The sequence below is a fragment of the Mya arenaria genome, chromosome 4 (genome assembly GCF_026914265.1).
Source record: "Mya arenaria isolate MELC-2E11 chromosome 4, ASM2691426v1".
NCBI classification, from domain to species: Eukaryota; Metazoa; Mollusca; class Bivalvia; order Myida; family Myidae; genus Mya; species Mya arenaria.
The window spans coordinates 52,572,969-52,596,895 of record NC_069125.1 but is presented as its reverse complement, the minus strand read 5'-3'; the positions used below and the strand labels follow the sequence as shown (position 1 = coordinate 52,596,895).

At 38.3% G+C, this 23,927-nt stretch overlaps 2 protein-coding genes across 4 annotated transcripts in view; one reads left to right on the top strand and one right to left on the bottom strand.

Moving 5' to 3' along the window:
- Positions 1 to 224: 224 nt before the first annotated feature.
- Positions 225 to 23,927, bottom strand: part of LOC128232523 (potassium channel subfamily K member 18-like) — a 115,299-nt gene continuing 91,596 nt past the window's right edge. For all 3 annotated transcript variants that reach the window (XM_052946115.1, XM_052946114.1, XM_052946113.1), the window contains 3 exons: positions 7,740 to 8,710; positions 4,726 to 4,869; positions 225 to 2,534 (listed from right to left, as the gene is read on the bottom strand). In XM_052946115.1, coding sequence (XP_052802075.1) covers positions 1,702 to 2,534; positions 4,726 to 4,869; positions 7,740 to 8,265 — 1,503 coding nt within the window. In that variant the 5' untranslated portion in view covers positions 8,266 to 8,710 and the 3' untranslated portion in view covers positions 225 to 1,701. The remainder of the gene's footprint in view (positions 2,535 to 4,725; positions 4,870 to 7,739; positions 8,711 to 23,927) is intronic.
- Positions 17,918 to 18,454, top strand: LOC128230902 (acidic phosphoprotein-like). The gene has a single exon (XM_052943329.1). The coding sequence runs from the start codon at positions 17,918 to 17,920 to the stop codon at positions 18,452 to 18,454; it is 537 nt and encodes a 178-aa protein (XP_052799289.1).

Genomic DNA, 23,927 nt, shown 5'->3' with positions numbered 1-23,927 from the left:
AGTGTGTCCTGTTTTGAGAGGCCAACAAAAGTACCTCTTGTGGTAACGAACCATCGACCTCTTTACGACTAGACCATTTTCACCCCTGAAGCATGTATTGGGAACAATAAAATTATCTTAGAGTTTAAAGTGTCCACAAACTAAAATAAACAAAATCCCTAAAAACAGACGTTGAAATAAATGGAAATTAATGACAAATCAAAGGTATTTTGGTATCCTCGTTTTCTCTTTCTAGAATGCATATTTAAGTTGAGAACAATAATATCGATGTTTGTGTGTCACAGATGAACACTTAAAACAGCAACTGCAGAACAGACCTTAATGTAAATGGAAACGAGTGAAAGTAGTAATTACAAAATTGCCAGTGTTTTGTGTCAAAACAGCTATTGACAAGTACATAAACGCCCATTATTGTAGAAATCATGCTGTGGTTTCCTGTAAGAATAAAACAAGCGATACGCATGATCTACTGCAATTCGTGTAAAACTGCTGAGTAGATAAAAAGTCATATGCAGCCGATTGTATAAAACTCGGAGAAGTTGTACGAAGGTTACCTTTAGGCTAGTTTCCAAATTTTAATGATGTGATTGGTTAATATTAATATTTGGATCAACACCGACCAATCGATAAACAATTTGGCCAACTTTCACCAAACCAAACAATCAACCAGTTTTATACAAGCGGCTGCTGGCTTACAATTCGAGGTGTGAAAGCGAATTTTCCAACAATAAACGCCATGACGGTGTTTGAACTATTTGTTAACCTAAAATACAATCTTTCATTAATGCACAGATTACTAACAGTATCTCTTTCACCAAACAATTAAGAAATACTTAATGAAAAGTGGGTACATATTGTAAAGAAACCACGAAATTGCAATCTTTCACTGCTTTCTTCCTTTTCAGAATGTCGGAGTAACCAAATCGGTAGCATTTCGCATACAAATTATGTGGTTTGAATATCCTTACATGTGGGAATTTCAACCATATGCATTTGAGCCGCAAATTTATTTAGAATGACACACATGTAATATCGCCATTGTTCACATTTTATATCAATTTATGATCAAGACTAAATTGTTTGGTGAAATAGAACACACAAGTGTAATTTTCCATTTATTTTCAAGCATTGAATGACACATTTTTTAGCATAAAATAATGCATGACGTATCAATACGTATTATTGGTTTCTTATAATTATGCAAATTATACACATGTTAACAACAATAAAAAGCTTACAACACACTAGTGTTTAAATTTGCGTTGTATAATGATCATGAATTTATTTTTATTTTATTAATTTGTTGCAAAGCTGTAATAGAGCCTTCGTCAACCTAACCCCTCGTACTTCGTTATTTTGATTTCATGCGAAACTTCCTGGTAGACCATTTACAAGCTAGATATCACACACACAGAAAGACTAACCCTAAACCATAAATACTTGAAAACTAAAACAACCAAGTTCAGTTCTAGTTCACGACTAACCATTGACATAGACAGTTGATAACTATTATATTAGTGCATAAATATACAATCAACGTAACCGATACTGGAGGTCGACATGTACAGACAGAGGTACAAAAAGAGGTACAGGTAAAGAACAAAAAGGTTTCAAAAAAAGGTCTATAAAATACTGACATCAGATAGATAATTATTACGTAATATCATGTATATCACAAAGAACACACAATCACATCACTTTTCACTTCTCTTCAATGAGCCCTAGTTTCACACCAAGCCAGCGGAACTTGGCCCGTACGTCTTCCTGCATGAGGTTGAAACACATGGCTATAACCGCCAGTCCAAATAGGAGATAAACACAGCATATAATTAGTTTCTTCCGGCTATCTGCGTTCTCCGTTCGGCTGATGGAACCCGGAACATAATCACCAAATCCTATTGTGCTCAATGTTATAAAGCAGAAGTAAGAACCTTCGAGATAATCCCAGTTCTCCCACATAGAAAACATTAATGCTCCCCCGATAATATAAATGGCGATAATTAAGAGACTCACGAATATAGGAACACGAATTTGCTCTACCTTATGATCCGTGTTCATTTTAGGATTGTCATAATCTTCCACCACGATATTTATTTCGCCTATTACTCCCGGTGGCTCTTTGCTAGTCGGACTAGGACTGGAGCTCCTACTCCGCGTCTTTCCCCGACTATCTTTCCGCACTATCGGCGCCTTCAGGGGGGCTACTTTCAGAGTATTTGTGCTCTTGTCGTCCGCATTTAGCTGTAACGGATGAAGCTCCTGTTGCTGGGATAAGTCACTCCTGGAAGATACGCTCTTGCTCCTAATGGTACTGCCGGGGCTGTTGACCGAACGCCTCTTAGTGACAGTCTCCTCTGGCGGACAGCACATCCATTTCAACAGCTGGCACAAGTGCTTGTACAACAGCCGGAAACAATTGCCAAGAAAACTGCCCATGTTGGTTAGGCAGAGCAGCGTCAGTGGAATCCCAAAAAGTGCGTAGAATATCGTAACGAGGCGACCTTCGAACGTCTTCGGGGCGATATGACCGTAACCTGAGGTATACAAATGTAACTCGTTTATATTGGCCAAAGACATGTATTTGTTGATATTGCCAATAAATCGACACTGATCAATTTGCAAAATACGTTTTTATTATAACCGTGGAAACAATATTGTATCACTTTTGACAAAATGAAATAAAAATGACATGAATGTTGACATTTGGATATAAATGTGCCGGAGATCTTATATATATAGTGCATTGCATTGCCAGACGATTTTCGTGATTCGTTTTGTAACTACAATATCAATTGATGTGACGGAATTAAAAACGTGCTAATATTTGTATAGGGTAAGAATTATGTTGTATCGGAGCGAGCTATCCCAAAGTCACTCGAATAAATATCAATGTAACATCAATGTAACGTTAGTGTCACCCTGATCGGAGAACTGCAAGGCATCCATCTCCGCACCTACTGACATGTTTGGTATCGTGCACCATCTATTGACTATACAGCAAGTTTGTCTCATACACTTGACATGATGGAAATATAAAGGACAAGTAATGTCTGATAATTGCTGGCAAGTGGCGGTGTGAAGACTATTACAAATTGAAAATTGCTCGTAAAAATCTCACCGCAGAAGAACAATCAATGTTTGCGGAGAGACGCTTTGAGCAAACAACAATACATCATTATTGAAAGCACGTACAATGTGACCTGTCCACTTGAGAGACGACATAATGGCAATTGCTTGATAGACATATAGTTTCTGTCGAAGAGCATGCACAATATAATATTTGCAATCTGTTAATATTATAATATACCTTATGTACACATAAGTACTACTCTTTTTGGATTAACTTTTTTTTATAAATACCTCAATCAAAAGACAGGACAACTAGCAGAGAATCAATCAATAAAATTACAGTTCATAATTATTTACCATTATATTATGCTGTTGATTTGTTCGGCGGAGGTGCTGTATTGTGATATTGTTATCACACACCTTAAAACGCATTAGACGGATGTACATTAAAGTTTTCATCCGTTACAGTTCTTGTTTTGCTTCAGATACACTCTTTTAAGTGAACGAAGTGAGAAGTGGATACGTCCAAATATTAATGGCGTGTGATTGGAGCGAGATTGTCTCAACATGTCTATGTAGTTTGTTGCAAACTTTCTTTTATACTACTCAACATTCAGGGATTAACATTACACTCCATAGCAATATTTTATAATCTTACAAAGAACATTATTTTGTTTCGTGTAAGTGTGCCTTATGTTATTTTCATATTACACGTCAGAATCATTTATTATAATCGACGGAAACAAACGAACGATGATCGCTAAGTGTGGAGAGAAAGAATGGTCACAGCGAATGATTAGTTGTCTTGATTGGTATATTCATTCATCATATCAAACCGTTGGGACCATTAATGTGGAATGAAGAGGTTAGATAACGTTCAGCAGACCAGACAAGTGGGTCTCCTTATCCCGGAATGGTTGTCGACATTATTTGTGATTGTTTTGCCACTTTGTCAGATGTTTGATATGTTAATATACAAACGGCTACGCAACTGTGGTCTTGATCCTGTCCAGGCCCACCTGGAGTTTCATTATTTCATTTGTGAACATAATCATATCCTTAAATGGATATTAAAACCAGTAAGCACGTGATGTGATTATCGGCATGGACATTGCTAATGTAATAGAATTGTAAGTGTCATGGTCTTACTAATAGTTCAAATGATAATACAAAGTATTTACGCTCCATCTCGCGCTGTTCGTAATGCAATATATACTACAAGTTCAAGGTAAGTGTCCAAGCACCTACTACTTTATCTTGAAGCCCACTGATCAAAAGTCTAACTACTTACAGACAATTTCTGTTTTGGAATAACGATGACGGACCATTTGAGAGAAACAGAGGCTCTCCACCGCTGTCCAAGCAAGATAAACCTACGTGTAAAGTAACCTCAAGTTGTGTTGACGGCGATTAAATAAAGAAGGAACACGTCGAGCAGAGGGGCTCGACATCAAGCCGTCCTAGCCGGCGTTTATATTAACCGATGATTCAATACCTATAGTAGTCGGTACTGTGTATTATAGACCCGGCGAATGAGTGGGGCCAAAACATCAACTCAAAACATCCGGCATGTGTTTATATTCACCTACAGTTAAGGTATGTAACCAACCCACTGAACACCGACGTCTTATTCGTTTTAATTATTCAAATGCTTACCTATTGTAGTGATGACGGTGACGGAGTATAGGAGAGAACCGGCAAATGACCAGAGGGGCTCTACATCACCGTCCGAGCCGTCCCAACCGTCCTTCTTGGCCAGTAGCACATCGGTCTGGAACCGTACAAGCAGCATCTCCACAACTGGAACAAATATAAGAGGCGATAAGTGCTAGTTCCAGATAATACCATGAAAACTACACGGACAATATTTTCATCTAAACATTGATAAAGACCTATTTTTTATGGCAACGTAAACAAATAAAGTTTTTTAGATAAACATTTATATGCACCCTCCAAATACTAAGTTGCATCCCTTTTGTTATTGTTGCATCACTGTAAGGATTACTTTTCCAAATTCTATTTATTTTCGCTGAAGAGTCGCCGTGTTGATGATATTTGTGGCAAACAATACTTTTTATCATATTAGTTCCATATGTCCATTTGGGTGATTAGTGCAATAAGTATATTCAATTATTTAATACATCAGATGGGAATTAGTGATAGTGGGTTGGACTTGTGTACAAGCAGAATTGTCCTTTATTTTCATACAAACGTTACGAAAACAAATACCATTAATAACTATTCATATGTTATTACTCAGCAAACGATTTCCTAAAAAAGTACGTGTTTGTTGTCTCGGTAGAAGGTCAAACCAAATTCAAGTACTTTTCATTTAATGGTTCACAAACTGGGTATTGTTCCATCTCAGCTTATTCCGATGTAGCAATCTTGGTAGAGGTTTAACTGCACTATTTCAAAGGAGAATGCATTATTTTCACCCCTCCCCCCCACACCCATATTATTTTTTTTCAAAGTATCATACACCAATAAATGAAATGGTTTTCCACCAATTTCAACCCATTTTGATCGCAAAAGATTAAGCTCAGCAGATACCTTACAACTGTAAGTTTTTTCATTCTTGCACGACCTTGGCTAGTATTCATAAAACATCTCATGTCATTTCTTAACTTCAGTCTATTTCTCATTTATCTCATATTTAAATTTAAGTATGACTATTGTTTTGAAAAAAGTATGTTTATTCAATAAAATCAATGAAAATGAAGTATTTCAGATATTATTAAGTTATCAAATCAAATGAGCAGTGAGATACTGAACTTAGGAAAGTGACTTAAGATAGGAAATGACTTAAGATTTATGGATACCGACCCTGTTATCGTTCACAGTGGCGGGTCCAGGATTTAACGTTAGAGGGGGTGTTACGTCGGGGAAAACAAGAGTCCGCAGAAACGAAATTTATTTGGTTTTAAATGTTGGCAGAGATGTTTCGGGGGTACTTCCCCACGATACTTTAACAATTTCTAGTACAAAATAATTATTTTTTGGCGTATTTTATCCCTTTCCCGACGTGCCGAAAACGTAAACAGGGGTTTGGGATTACAGTGATACCTTGTCTGTGTAATCTTTTATTCAAATTATAACTGCGCATGCATTTTTGTTTCATGCAAGGCAAATGTACACGAAACATTATGTTTTTTCTTTCAAAAAATGCACAGTGACTAACATACTTAGTCTCGTGGTGATTTCTTACCAGCAAGGACGTGAAAGTCGTATTAGCGCGCTTATAGAACAAAGTACACGTTATCATTGAAAGAATAAACATGACTTAAACCGAGGGTCGACTGTATCATCTCCTTTTCATGAACATCGAAATCGAAATCAGCTTTATATGATCAGTTGCCAAAGATTTGCACGGCGAGAATAAATACGTAACTTAGTACCCAAAGCTGTAAAATGTAGAAGAATACCAATAAATGCAAACTATGTAGTTCAGCATTTCTTTGTTCAGGTTGCCAACGTAATTTATAGTGACCCCTTCTAGAAGAATTTACCAAAAGTTATTTTCCAAATTCAAAAGAAAATTCATTTTATATATGCCAAACATTTTGGGCAGTTAGTAAAGTTGAAAAAGTTTTCTTATTTGTATAAATATGGGCTCTGGATTATATATACGTCTAAACCTCATTGTTTTGTGATTAATACAGACTGTTTTCGAAATCCAGTTATCATTAAAGTGCACTAACCTAGCGAATGTGTATAGATCCTAGCATTACCTAGTCAATGCGTAGAAATCCTAACATTAAGTGTGAATAGTATACGTGAAGTTAGCGGCCTAGCGTTCTAGCGGCGTGAAGTAAGAGGCATAGCGGCGTGAAGTTAGCGGCCTAGCGGCCCGGCGGCCCGGCGGCCTAGCGGCGTGAAATTGGCGGCCTATGCCGATAAGCCTTGATCGATTTCCTAGAAACTTGTTGAAGATCGTTTCAGGATGTTAATTTATGAATAAAAAACATTAACATGTCATTGTTTTCAAGGAAAACGCATGAACAATTGCTTTGAAATAGAGAACAACTTTAGGCCGCCAGTCCGCAAACTTCACGCCGCTAGGTCTCCAGGCTGCTAGGCCGCTAACTAACGTTGCAAGCTGCTAACTTCACGCCGCTAAGCCGCTAGGCCGCTAACCTCACGTGCATCAATTATCTGCATAGAATGTGTTTATATAGTTCGTTCCTTGTGGACATGTACCCTTGCTGAACAAAATTCATTAGAGTATTGAAATAAAAGATAGCTGATAAGTATTGGGAAGTTACATATTAGACATATTTACTATGGTCTAACGTTCTTAAAATGACAGGATCAAATATAAATAACAGCACATGATTGCATCATCAAACCCGCGACTTTGAATTCTTGACAAACAACCCTTGAAGCAAACAAGGCTTGTCTAGGGATCATTTTGGCGAACAGGCTTATTAGTTAACCATGTTAAAATGCTCTGCAACAATGCAATTTTGTTTACCAAAGTTTGTTTGTCTAAGGGGTTTGATCATCTATACAAGTACTATAATACATTTACGTACTCTAATATTATATATTCATATATACTTATTGGTCACATTTGTAACTGGTTGGCAACGGTGGCTTAAAGTATTTGCCAAATGACTTAATAATATAACTTAAAAGTAGAGAGGAACCTGACTACTAAAACTAATTACCACGTGTGTAGTTTGGTTCGAAGAATATGTCACGGCTGTCAGTGAAGTTCCACAGCTCCTGGGCGTACAGGGCCCGCCGCTTGGTCATCAGGTGACGCTTTTGGATCTCGTGGGGCGCCTCTAGTGTCTGGAAAATGAAGCCACCCAGAATGGAATAAGCCACCACCAACGAACACAATCCAATGTTCGAGAAGAAGAATGTCATAAACTTTTTACAGCATTTCTTACACCGTTGTTCGCAGGTCCGCCTGCGTATGGAATTGTCTTTCTGGCTGCAATCCTGTCGGAATGTTTGTATATCGCTTATATGGTCCTCCGTCGGTGTGGTGACAAGGTTATCCGCCATTGACGACGACGGGTCTGTGGCGTACATGGCCAACCGCGCGCCGTTCCTACTGTTAGGCCCTTTCTCAATGACGAATTGTGCTGGCCGCTTACAACAACAGCAGCACCAGCTACGCGTTGCTTTTCCTTCCTCTCGTTTGCTTTCCTTAAACACACTTTCTTCATTTCCACCTTCTGACATAATTAAAAATTAAAAAGAAATTAATACTGTTAGCAAAGTACTCTTTTTATTTGTCGTTTACATTTGTTACTGATGAATGTGATAAACATTACTTTATTGAAGTATATCCTTGTGCTTTTTAATATTGAGTTATTATCAAGAAAATGCATCCTCCTTTATATGTAGCATGTGTATCGCACTGTCAAATGTGCGGAAGTGTCGACACTTTATGAAGATTTCCTTTCACTTTGATTACATACAGATCCATGGAATCCAATTCAGACTTATTGCAGTCTCAGCAGCGATATCCGATAAAAGAGTTCCCTTACTCTGGGAGGACCTATTGTGCTGATGGCGTCATTTTATTTGAAAGTTTCTGCAATTAGCATGCATCGGTTGACGCAAGAGTTTTCCGAGCGAGTGATTCCTTTTTACATCGCTGTAATCGCTCAACGACTTGTCCAATCTGAAAATAAACGTGTTTCTTAGTTTAGTTATTTGACAATTGATTTATAGGAATGAGATCAATGTGTCTTTTATTTTAGATAATAGCCTTCCAGTCTGTTGGCAATAAAACAAAGGAACCACGACCCAGGCCATACATTGAGTACGGAGAGACAAGAAAAATAACCTTACTTGCATCTCCACCCTTACTAAATACTTCACTATCAAGTATGAACACCACTTCTGTAATCAAATGGAACAAGGAACACAACACTGTACTATTACAAACAACCGAACATTCTCTAGATCCGTTGAAGCACTTTTTGATGATTTGTAAATTGTTGCAGTCCTACATGTGACGCTCTCATTCAAAAACAATACATACACATTTATAACAAAAATAAATTTTGAATAATCAACCTTTAACTACTTACTAAATAATGCAATAATGGAAAATATTTATGACTGAAAACAAGATTGTAACCGTGTATTTAACAGTAGAATAAGCAAAAATATTTAATGATTGGTGAATGCTAAAAGATTTACTGTGATCTACTATAGTCTCTTAAGGTAGAAATACCGTGTTTTATGCACAATTCTTTCAAATTAAATTCGGCATTCTTCATAAGAACCATTGTTTTCGACAATTGTTCATCCTTTAAGGACTATTAAAACAATAGTATAGTAAGTTGTGGTAAATCTTTTTTGGGAGTAAGAGTGCATCTTTCACATTTCCAATTGCAAATTCAAAACTCCGACAGTGTCCGTATACAGTTGTTGTATTGACTGTTCAATTTTGTTGTCTCATAAAATTGTTGTGACATGTTTTATTTATTCAATTATTTGAAACGGTTAAGTAGGGTTTCACGCCATACATGGTTTTTCATCATTAGCATTGTTTGATTAGATGATTATTCAAACTTGATCAGGATAAAGCAATTGATTTCATCTCGTGTTAACTGGAAGTCCCATCTACGTCATACGGAACATGCATTATTTATATTGTCATATCAGCTGAAAACTACCTGAAATTCTTTGTTCCTAAATTTAATTAATGCGAAATAATGAAAATCTAATACGATGTTTGTATAGTATGGTAATTGTACGTCATGGCCGAACGCAGGAGAATCGATCGTGAATGATTACAACAACAGAGCTTTAACAGTTTATTAAATTCTTTTAACCAGATTTGTTTCTCGTTTTGATCTTCCGTATTGGAGTAGCTTGATGAATTTTCCTATACAAAGGAAGGCTTCATGAAACCAATATACAAACATAATTTCTTGTTCGACATAAAACAGTTTCCGAAAAAAAGTCCTCCAAGAATCTGTAACAACGATCATTATCTTTCAGGGACGCCGAAAGAATTATAAACCCTGAATGTCAGAACATTATATTACTTTTATTAAATGCCTACAATTAGATTTTAACATATACACATGTTTTATTTTTATCATAAATACGCGTGCCACTTTGATTGCACACCGGTAGATCATATGTAAAACAAAGGAACCTAGACTTTTTCTAGCAATTAGCCATTAATGAATGATATAAACTGGCGCTTCTGCTTCACAAGAAACAATAAGTTCCATTTGATTGTTTATTTTATGTACCAGATTATCTTTTAAGTCGAAGTATCTGGCATTTCCATTTCATTCCTGCACTCCGACGGTCTAAAACGATGGACAAGAAAGTATATCAAGGGTAAGATGCACGCAAAGGTTTTCCTTTCTTTCTTTTTTTTGACAGAATCCATTTGAATATTCTGTTACAAAAAGTGTCTAACTAGTTTTGCAATTGAATCCGAGGGTCACTTACCTGACAATACTTAAGTAGTAATGTAATTTTCATTCTAGATTTCAAATTTCTTTCTTGCCATTTTTTAAACCACTTTATATTTGGACATTTTGTAAGAAAAGAAAGAGAAATCACACCTGTATGACTATTAACAATACCGTAGATACCAGTAGAGCTTGTTTAAAGGCACATCGATCAAAACTCAACAAACGCATAATAAGTAATACAGCGAGACACCCAACAATATATTCATCGAGACACCCAAAGAGACACTTAACAATATACTCAACGAGACACATAACGATACACTCAACGATATACTCAACGAGACTCTCCACGAGACACAAAACGATATACTCAACGAGACACACAATGAGAAAATCAACGAGACACACAACGATATAATCAACGCGACACTCAACGAGACACAAAACGATACACCCAACGAGACACAAAACGATATACTCATCGAGACACATAACGATACACTCAACGATATACTCAATGAGACTCTCCACGAGACACAAAACGATATACTCAACGAGACACACAATGAGAAAATCAACGAGACACACAACGATATAATCAACGAGACACTCAACGAGACACCCAACGATACACCCAACGAGACACCCAACCAGACACTCAACGATATACTCAACCAGATACCCAACGAGACACCAAACCAGACACTCAACGAGATACCAAACCAGACACTCAACGATATACTCAACGATATACTCAACGATATACTCAACGACACACTCAACGAGACACTCAACAATTTACTCAACAAGACACTCAACGAGACACCCAACCAGACACCTAACGATATACTCAACGATATATTCAACGACACACTCAACGAGACACTCAACGAGACACCCAACCAGACACTCAACGATATACTCAACGATATACTCAACGAGACACTCAACGAGACACTCAACGAGACACCCAACCAGACACTGAACGAGACACTCAACGAGACACCCGACCAGACACTCAACGATATACTCAACGGTACACTCAACGAAACACGCAACGAGACACTCAACGATATATTCAACGAAACACCCAACGAGACACTCAACGATATACCCATCGATATACTCAAAGAGACACTCAACGAGACACTCAACGATTTACTCAACGAGACACTCAACGAGACACCCAACGAGACACTCAACGAGACACTCAACGAGACACTCAACGAGACACTCAACGAGACATCCAACTAGACTCTCAACGGGACACTTAACAAGACACTCAACGAGACACTCAACGAGACACTCAACGAGACACTCAACAAGACACTCAACGGGACACTCAACGAGACACCCAACAAGACACTCAACGAGACACTCAACAAGACACTCAACGGGACACTCAACGAGACACTCAACGAGACACTCAACGGGACACTCAGAAAGACACTCAACGAGACACTCAACAAGACACCCAGAAAGACACTCAACGAGACACTCAACGAGACACCCAACGAGACACTAAACGGGATTTACAACGATACGGGATATACAACGATACATTCAAGACATACACTCAACGATATGCACAACGAGAAAATCCACGAGACACTCAACGGGGTGTACAACCAGACACTCCATGGAATATACAACGGGACACTCCGTAGAATGTACAACGAGACACTCCATGGAATGTACAACTAGACACTCCATGAGATGTACAACTAGACACTCCATGGAATGTACAACTAGACACGACATGGAATGTACAACTAGACACTCCATGGGATGCACAACTAGACTCTCCATGGAATAAACAACTAGACACTCCATGGAATGTACAACTAGACTCTACATGGAATGTTCAACTGGACACTCCATGGAATGTACAACTAGACTCTACATGGAATGTTCAACTAGACACTCCATGGAATGCACAACTAGACACTCCATGGAATGTTCAACTAGACACTCCATGGAATGTACAACTAGACACTCCATGGAATGTACAACGAGACACTCCATGGAATGCACAACTAGACACTCCATGGAATGTACAACTAGACACTCCATGGAATGCACAACTAGACACTCCATGGAATGTACAACTAGACACTCCATGGGATGTGCAACTAGACACTCCATGGAATGTACAACTAGACACTCCATGGAATGTACAACTAGTCACTCCATGGAATGTACAACTAGACACTCCATGGAATGTACAACTAGACACTCCATGGAATGTACAACTAGACACTCCATGGAATGTACAACTAGACACTCCATGGAATATACAACTAGACACTCCATGGAATGTACAACTAGACACGACAAGGGATGTACAACTAGACACTCCATGGAATGTACAACTAGACACCCCATGGAATGTGCAACTAGACACGACATGGAATGTACAACTACACACCACATGGAATGTACAACTAGACACGACATGGAATGTTCAACTAGACACGACATGGAATGTACAACTAGACACGACATGGAATGTTCAACTAGACACTCCATGGAATGTACAACTAGACTCTACATGTAATGTTCAACTAGACACTCCATGGAATGCACAACTAGACTCTACATGGAATGTTCAACTAGACACTCCATGGAATGCACAACTAGACACTCCATGGAATGTTCAACTAGACACTCCATGGAATGTACAACTAGACACTCCATGGAATGCACAACTAGACACCCCATGGAATGTACAACTAGACACTCCATGGGATGCACAACTAGACACTCAATGGAATGTACAACTAGACACTCCATGGAATGTACAACTAGACACTCCATGGAATGTACAACGAGACACTCCATGGAATGCACAACTAGACACCCCATGGAATGTACAACTAGACACTCCATGGGATGTACAACTAGACACTCCATGGAATGTACAACTAGACACCCCATGGAATGTACAACTAGACACTCCATGGAATGTACAACTAGACACTCCATGGAATGCACAACTAGACACCCCATGGAATGTACAACTAGACACTCCATGGGATGCACAACTAGACACTCCATGGAATGTACAACTAGACACCCCATGGAATGTACAACTAGACACTCCATGGAATGTACAACTAGACACTCCATGGAATGCACAACTAGACACTCCATGGGATGTACAACTAGACACTCCATGGAATGTACAACTAGACACTCCATGGGATGTACAACTAGACACTCCATGGAATGTACAACTAGACACAACATGGAATGTACAACTAGACACGACATAAAACGTACAACGAGACAATCCATGGGATGTACAACTAGACACTCCATGGAATGTACAGCTAGACACTCCATGGAATGTACAACTAGACACGACATGGAATGTACAACTAGACACTCCATGGGATGCACAACTAGACACTCCATGGGATGTACAACTAGACACTCCATGAGATGTACAACTAGACACTCCATGGAATGTACAACTAGACACTCCATTGGATGTACAACATGGGATGTACAACTAGACAATCCATGGAATGTACAACTAGACACTCCATGGGATGTACAACTAGACACTCCATGGAATGTACAACTAGACACTCCATGGAATGTACAACTAGACACTCCATGGAATGTACAACTAGACACTCCATGGAATGTACAACTAGACACTCCATGGAATGTACAACTAGACACGACATGGAATGTACAACTAGACACTCCATGGGATGCACAACTAGACACTCCATGGGATGTACAACTAGACACTCCATGAGATGTACAACTAGACACTCCATGGAATGTACAACTAGACACTCCATTGGATGTACAACATGGGATGTACAACTAGACAATCCATGGAATGTACAACTAGACACTCCATGGGATGTACAACTAGACACTCCATGGAATGTACAACTAGACACTCCATGGAATGTACAACTAGACACTCCATGGAATGTACAACTAGACACTCCATGGAATGTACAACTAGACACTCCATGGAATGTACAGCTAGACACTCCATGGAATGTAAAACTAGACACTCCATGGGATGTACAACTAGACACTCCATGGAATGTACAACTAGACACTCCATGGAATGTACAGCTAGACACTCCATGGAATGTACAACTAGACACTCCATTGAATGTTCAACTAGACACTCCATGGAATGTACAACTAGACACTCCATGGAATGTACAACTAGACACTCCATGGGATGTACAACTAGACACTCCATGGAATGTACAACTAGACACTCCATGGAATGTACAACTAGACACTCCATGGGATGTACAACTAGACTCTACATGGAATGTTCAACTAGACACTCCATGGAATGCACAACTAGACACTCCATGGAATGTTCAACTAGACACTCCATGGGATGCACAACTAGACACTCAATGGAATGTACAACTAGACACTCCATGGAATGTACAACTAGACACTCCATGGAATGTACAACGAGACACTTCATGGGATGCACAACTAGACACCCCATGGAATGTACAACTAGACACTCCATGGGATGTACAACTAGACACTCCATGGAATGTACAACTAGACACCCCATGGAATGTACAACTAGACACTCCATGGAATGTACAACTAGACACTCCATGGAATGCACAACTAGACACCCCATGGAATGTACAACTAGACACTCCATGGGATGCACAACTAGACACTCCATGGAATGTACAACTAGACACCCCATGGAATGTACAACTAGACACTCCACGGAATGTACAACTAGACACTCCATGGAATGCACAAGTAGACACTCCATGGGATGTACAACTAGACACTCCATGGAATGTACAACTAGACACTCCATGGGATGTACAACTAGACACTCCATGGAATGTACAACTAGACACAACATGGAATGTACAACTAGACACGACATAAAACGTACAACGAGACAATCCATGGAATGTACAACTAGACACTCCATGGAATGTACAGCTAGACACTCCATGGAATGTACAACTAGACACGACATGGAATGTACAACTAGACACTCCATGGGATGCACAACTAGACACTCCATGGGATGTACAACTAGACACTCCATGAGATGTACAACTAGACACTCCATGGAATGTACAACTAGACACTCCATTGGATGTACAACATGGGATGTACAACTAGACACTCCATGGAATGTACAACTAGACACTCCATGGGATGTACAACTAGACACTCCATGGAATGTACAACTAGACACTCCATGGAATGTACAACTAGACACTCCATGGAATGTACAACTAGACACTCCATGGAATGTACAACTAGACACTCCATGGAATGTACAGCTAGACACTCCATGGAATGTACAACTAGACACTCCATGGGATGTACAACTAGACACTCCATGGAATGTACAACTAGACACTCCATGGAATGTACAGCTAGACACTCCATGGAATGTACAACTAGACACTCCATGGAATGTTCAACTAGACACTCCATGGAATGTACAACTAGACACTCCATGGAATGTACAACTAGACACTCCATGGGATGTACAACTAGACACTCCATGGAATGTACAACTAGACACTCCATGGAATGTACAACTAGACACTCCATGGGATGTACAACTAGACACTCCATGGAATGTACAGCTAGACACTCCATGATATGTACAACTAGACACTCCATGGAATGTACAACTAGACACTCCATGGGATGTACAACTAGACACTCCATGGAATGTACAACTAGACACTCCATGGAATGTACAACTAGACACTCCATGGAATGTACAGCTAGACACTCCATGGAATGTACAACTAGACACTCCATGGAATGTACAACTAGACACTCCATGGAAAGTACAACTAGACACTCCATGGAATGTACAACGAGACACTCCATGGAATGTACAACTAGACACTCCATGGGATGTACAACGAGACACTCCATGGAATGTACAACTAGACACTCCATGGGATGTACAACTAGACACTCCATGGAATGTACAACTAGACACTCCATGGAATGTACAGCTAGACACTCCATGGAATGTACAACTAGACACTCCATGGAATGTACAACTAGACACTCCATGGAATGCACAACTAGACACTCCATGGAATGCACAACTAGACACTCCATGGAATGTACAACTAGACACTCCATGGAATGTTCAACTAGACACTCCATGGAATGTACAACATGGAATGTACAACTAGACACGACATAAAATGTACAACTAGACACTCCATGGGATGTACAACTAGACACGACATGGGATGTACAACTAGACACTCCATGTAATGTACAGCTAGACACTCCATGGACTGTTCAACTAGACACTCCATGGGATGAACAACTAGACACGACATGGGATGTACAACTAGACACTCCATGAGATGTACAACTAGACACTCCATAGAATGTACAACTAGACTCTATATGGAATGTTCAACTAGACACTCCATGGAATGTACAACATGGAATGTACAACTAGACACGACATAAAATGTACAACTAGACAATCCATGGGATGTACAACTAGACACTCCATGTAATGTACAGCTAGACACTCCATGTAATGTACAGCTAGACACTCCATGGAATGTTCAACTAGACACTCCATGGGACGTACAACTAGACAATCCATGGAATGTACAACTAGGCACTCCATGGGATGTACAACTAGACACTCCATGGAACGTACAACTAGACACTCCATGGGATGTACAGCTAGACACTCCATGGGATGTACAACTAGACACTCCATGGAATGTACAACTAGACACTCCATGGAATGTTCAACTAGACACTCCATGGGATGTACAACTAGACACTCCATGGAATGCACAACTAGACACTCAATGGAATGGTCAACTAGACACTCCATGGAATGTACAACTAGACACTCCATTGGATGTACAACTAGACACTCCATGGGATGTACAACTAGACACGACATGGGATGTACAACTAGACACTCCATGGGATGTACAACTAGACACTCCATGGAATGTACAACTAGACACTCCATGGGATGTACAACTAGACACTCCATGAGATGTACAACTAGACACTCCATGGGATGTACAACTAGACACGACATGGGATGTACAACATGGGATGTACAACACAACTAGACACGACATGAGATGTACAACTAGACACTCCATGGAATGTACAACTAGACACTCCATGGAATGGTCAACTAGACACTCCATGGAATGTACAACTAGACACTCCATTGGATGTACAACTAGACACTCCATGGGATGTTCAACTAGACACGACATGGGATGTACAACTAGACACTCCATGGGATGTACAACTAGACACTCCATGGAATGTACAACTAGACACTCCATGGGATGTACAACTAGACTCTATATGGAATGTTCAACTAGACACACCATGGAATGTACAACTAGACACGACATGGGATGTACAACTAGACACTCCATGGAATGTACAACTTGACACCCCATGAGATGTTCAACGAGACACTCAACGGGACAATCCATGGGATGTACCACGAGACACTCCACGAGACACTCCATGGAATGTACAACGAGACATTCAAAGAAACACTCAACGAGACAAGCAACGAGACACACAACGGGCCAATCCATGGGATTTTCACTGAGACACTCAACGAGACAATCAGCGAAACACTAAACCAGGCACACAACGAGACACAGAACGAGACACTCAACGAGACAACCAACGAGACAACCAACGAGACACACAACCAGATACTCAACGAGACACTCAACCAGATACCTAACGAGACACTCAACCAGATACCCAACGAGACACTCGACCAGATACCCAACGAAACACTCAACCAGATATCCAACGAGACACTCAACCAGATACCCAACGAGACACTCGACCAGATACCCAACGAGACACTCAACCAGATACCCAACGAGACACTCAACGAGACAACCAACGGGACACTCAGTGAGATACTCGACGAGACTCTCACACTCATAGAGTAACACAGCGAGACATTCACTAAGACACACAACAAAACACTCAACGAGACATTCACTAAGACACACAACAAAACACTCAACGAGACATTCACTAAGAAACACAACAAAACACTCAACGAGACATTCACTAAGACACACAACAAAACACTCAACGAGACATTCACCTAAGCACACAACAAGAACATGAAGGAGACTCAAAATAAAACATTCATAGATACAGAGACATATAACGCGACACTCAATGAAACACGCAATGAGTAACACAATAAGACACTCTACGTGATATACGACGGGACACACAAAGAGACACACAAGGAGACACACAAAGAGACACGCGATAAGAAACACCATGAGACACTCAGCGAGAAACTCAATGAGACACAAAATGGAGACACGCAACGAGTCACACAACGAGACACACAATGCCGCATGACAAATGATTACGTTTAGAATATTTTCGTAAAATTACTAGCCTACATACTGTGGTATTTTCAAAGGATACGATATTCCGCATAAACCTATCTATAAAATATATCTCACAAACTTTACCTTTGACCACACGTCATACTTTTGTAGGATATTTGAAGCAGTTGGCTAAAAAGTGGTACACGAAATAAAACCGGAATAATTCATTTCAGATGGTTAACAATATGAAAAAAGGACATCGTTCATATGGAGGTGAAGTAGCGGTTATTGGCAGATTTAAGATGTTAAAAAAATAATTTAAGATGCAAAGAACAAAACATTACATAATAAATAAACTTAAGTTGTACTTCAAAGAACTCCGTCCGTGTAATGACAAGACAATACGACACATATAGAAATAAGATTGTGTACCGTTGTCATATACCATATCCCTTAAACTGGAATGTTTTGCTTTCGTTGATATAATTGGGGGTACATTTGTCACATTAACATGCTTTTTTATTTGAACTGATGTCGCCTAGCACTGAAATCTTATATTGTGGTTATTGTTATCAGATTTCGGGAGCGGATACTTTATAATCTTGAATCATCTTTGATGTGAGTAAGAGGAGTCAAACCAGATATTCAAAATCATTCTTTTTATCGCCTGATGAAAACCAATACTCCATTAGATAAATCTGTATCTCGCCTGCTGTCGAGTTATACAGACTTTCATGCACCTCTGGAATAAACATTAACCTTTGTTTCCTTTAATTCAATTGGTTGTGACTAGTTGATTTGTAGACCTCTTGAGAAAAAGGTATAAGCATCTCCTAAGTGTTTTAAGATTTTTTAAACAGCTTGTATTTTAACACGAATTTCCATGCCACTCGGTCTGTGTCCAATGAAACATGTTGGATAGGTTTTTTTTTAGAACAGGAATGTCTTTTTTATGAAAATTATTGGATGGAACAGCAAGCTATACTTTGATAAAATGCTATCCCGTTAAATTGACACTCGCTGAAGCCACACATATTATCATAAATTTACCCAAACTTATTACCCATTTGCCTCTAGCCGATTTTGCTTTATTGTCTCTTTACGTAAGGCAGTTGTTTTCTCGTCTGTCTAATCAAGTAGCAGCCGACAATTTTGATATCAATATATTTTTCCATTGGACTAAATGTATTACTCGAATTGTCATGGCGTGGTTTAACAACATCATAGCAATTAGTTCAATATATCCTTTGTCGGCAATTCAGAATGCAAAGCTTTTACGTAATTGTCGTCGCATTGTTCATATCATCCTGACGCCTATCTATATTATAAAGCAAGCTTATGACTTTTGTAAAGTACACAAAGCATAGGCGCGAGGTCGCGAGTAACTCGGGTTGACCTAACGTAATTATACAAAGTTGTACTAAGCAGTAACCTCAACGTAATAGGCTGATGTGTGTTTTCCTTCACAGTGTTTTCGATTCTTTAAATGAGAGTCTTAGGGTTTTGCTTTATATGTTTCTGCAACTGCACTTAAACATTATTTGAAATTTGATTATGCAAATCGTTCATAACGCATTACGGAGCTGCTGTGTCGACATTGTTTTAACATGTAACGCGACTTGTCATTATTGTTGCATTACTATGCATATCTGGTAACTCCGATCTGGGCAACGTTGCAATGACACACATCAAGTTTATGCGAAATATGCTAAACACTGTGATTTGTCTTTCAATTTATCAATCGTGATACTTCTCAAGTCGCCTGTATTATTTATGCGTGTTGCAGTCTTGTTTAGGGAGGCATTATGTATTGTTTACCCGGCAATTCGAGCAAGTCCGTTTGCAAGTATATGCCCTAAATTAGTCTGACTATGATATAATTAAAACAAAATCTGTTAACAGCAGCAAAGCTAGCTGTGAACCACTGCAGAAAAGGCATGTTGGTTGTGGATCATAGGACAGGAAAAGTGCCGTATGACAATAGCTCCACTTCGTATTAATAACACTCAAGCGGAACATCCATGATCAATACACTTGACGATAATTTTGTCATTATTAGACACATGCTCGTGAATGGGCAATATTGAAGCCTTAGTTTTAAATGAGTTTATACCAATTTATTTAAGGTCGACTGTGTTGAAAGCTTACAGCTTATTTTTAACACTCTCGAGTCCGCTTCCTGGATCAATTTCACGCGTACTGAAGACATGATCAATATGTTAACGAAATTAGATATATATATATATATATATATATATATATATATATATTTTTTAATATTATAACTTTTCTATTACTTAAGAAATGTGAAAAAATGTCCAATTAATAAAATATTTATTAAAATTATTGCGCATTTGTTGGCCAAACATATATTCTCAATTTTGTAGAGTCAATATTACTATCAATTTTATTAGTTTTTGACTGGACGCAGTAGGTATTTTACCTGATTCGGGTTGTTAATGTTGTACGATAGGTCACCGTGATATAGTCAGTCAAGATATTTGTGTTGATATCTCCCCCAACTTGGCAAACATTACCATTGACCTCACAATAGTGATAATTTCTGACTCAGTCTTTGGAGTGGCTTCATTGTTGATATAATTATGATATGAATAAAAGATAATATTAATTACTAAGCTAGTTCAGAAATAATTTACTTTGTAAGGCCGTATTGGCTTTCTGAATCCATCTATATTGAACCAGTTTTTTATCTTAAGAATAAGGCTAGATATAATACTATTCATCGCAACCAATTTTACAAGTTTAAATTAAGAGGTCGATATAAATATGTTCATGGCCTAAGGAATATAATGTTTTAAACAGTTAAAAGAGCTGAGATAAAAAGAGCAGTTTTAAATGTATTGTTTATCTGAGTAGGGTACGTGTGTCTGCAATTAATATGCTATGAACATTCCAGCATGAGTTGAAATCTTAGAAAAAGACAAGTTACCAGAACTATTCACAACACCCGGGGGATTCGAGAGGACCGAACACAAATACTACTTAATAATACTCTGAATGTTTTGGACAAGTATGTTCAAACTTTCTTATTCATGTTGATACATTTCGTTGCATTTTTAGATTAATTGCAGAACGGGCTGATCTCTTTAAGCTCTCGCCGCTCGCTTGCAATTGCTCAAACATCGATTAATCTTAGAAATTTATACATGTCAAATGGGAAACTTATATGATAATTAACACAAACATGCACAGTCTGATCAAATTCTTGACTTTTGCAAAATTATTTACCTGTGTATATGCTATAGCAGCCTGCGCGTGCATATGTTTTGGCGATCTTTGACCCATACCTTCGTATTTTATTTATCTATGATTGTTTTTCTCTGTTTATGAGATGATGTGTAATTTATAACTACAATCAGGAGCTGCACAAGCCAAGACCATTACAATCTCCAATGGAAGGCAGTGCTGTCGCAAATTTTACCTTAAGTATAAACACAAACTCTTCAAAAAATCATTATCACTCCAAAATATACTGGGGCTTTCCAAAACCTATAAGTATTTTGGACTCTGGAGGGAAAAGGTCAATGTGAGCAGATTGTAGCCAATGGTTGGTATCTAAATGGCGAATTTTAATCATCTAGGCTCTTATCACCATGCCATTTTCAATTAACATTCGTATTTTGATTGATAGATTTTTACCTTAGAACACCATACATTAGAAACATTTAGCAATAGTGTATTTTCACTATTAATAGCATTTGATAAGGAAGTCCAAACTAGTTATTTTTATAAATATATTTTTATAATACCCTAAGTGCATGCTAGTTGGAAGTATTGAACTTGCTTTATTTATTTTGAACACAGTTGCAAAATATAGTTTTTAAAAACCCATCTCTTCTATATATAGTAATATCCTTCTAAATATACAGAAATATACAGAAACATATTTACTGATTTAGTAAACAAAAGTCATTCAAATGCTCTTTCAACGTGTTATGGTGTGAGAAACCCAAGTCCCAGTTAAACAGTGTATCGATCCGCGTTGAAGGCTTTGCAATTATTTAATTTCATTTATTTTTAACCACAATTTACTATTTTATGTTTAGTGATTTAGTTATATGTAATATACTTTTTAAAATGTTTTTAGGTATTGGGTATGTTATGGTTGCAATGCTTGTCACGGTTGTAGATGTAATATATATATATGAAGGTGTTAATGCGAAACAATATTTTTCAGTTCATTTTACTTATTCAACGTAGTGTTAGAAATAATGATATGTAAAACAAAAGCAAGTGCACAACTGCCAATGGTGACCAACATTGTTATTAATGTCGTGGGAGTATATATGCAATACTTAATGAGTAACAATACATTTGGCCATAGACACTCGATTTTCCGGCTTTTTCTTATAAGGTCAAGGGCCATCACTGTTGTTACACCGAGTGAAGTGTCAAACAAATTGAGGGTATTCAATGGCGCATGCTAGCAAACATTTATTTAAAGAATTCTAAGTGTAGGTTTTGGAGCTTCATGCCACACAATATTTCGTGATGCGACAGACACGAAATTACATGACGCCTAGAACGCGTATCCTATATATAGACCCTAGTTTTATCTTTTATGCGAAAGTTAAATACATCTTTTTTCTTTAAATGAATTTGTAAGGAATACGAATCAGACATAACTGAATAGAAATCATCAGTATAATCAAAGAAATTTTACTATGTAAAACAAATTTTGAAACAAAAGTTTACTTTTATATTCTGTTTGATAATAAGCTAGCGTCAATTATTACAAATGACCTTTTTATAGCTGTGTATGTCATGACAGTTCTTATTATCATCAAATAAACAGACATCGATGAAAAGAAAGTGTATTGTGACATTTTAGAATATCGATACCACTGTCGCCACATCTCTGTGATTGGACCAAACTAAACCAGTGCAAACTGTATGTAACCTTTATATCAAAGCGTCCTGATGAAAGGACCCCATATATACGCACAACATAAAAGTAAAGAATAAATACAAAGACGTATGGCAAATGATAATAAAATATTTAGATGATTCCAAAAGTAAGAACAGGCAAAACTTGGAAGAGACTGGGTAT

Bases quoted from the DNA above. Each gene is read 5' to 3' on its own strand.
- LOC128230902 (XM_052943329.1), top strand. From the start codon at position 17,918: ATGTACAACTTGACACCCCATGAGATGTTCAACGAGACACTCAACGGG.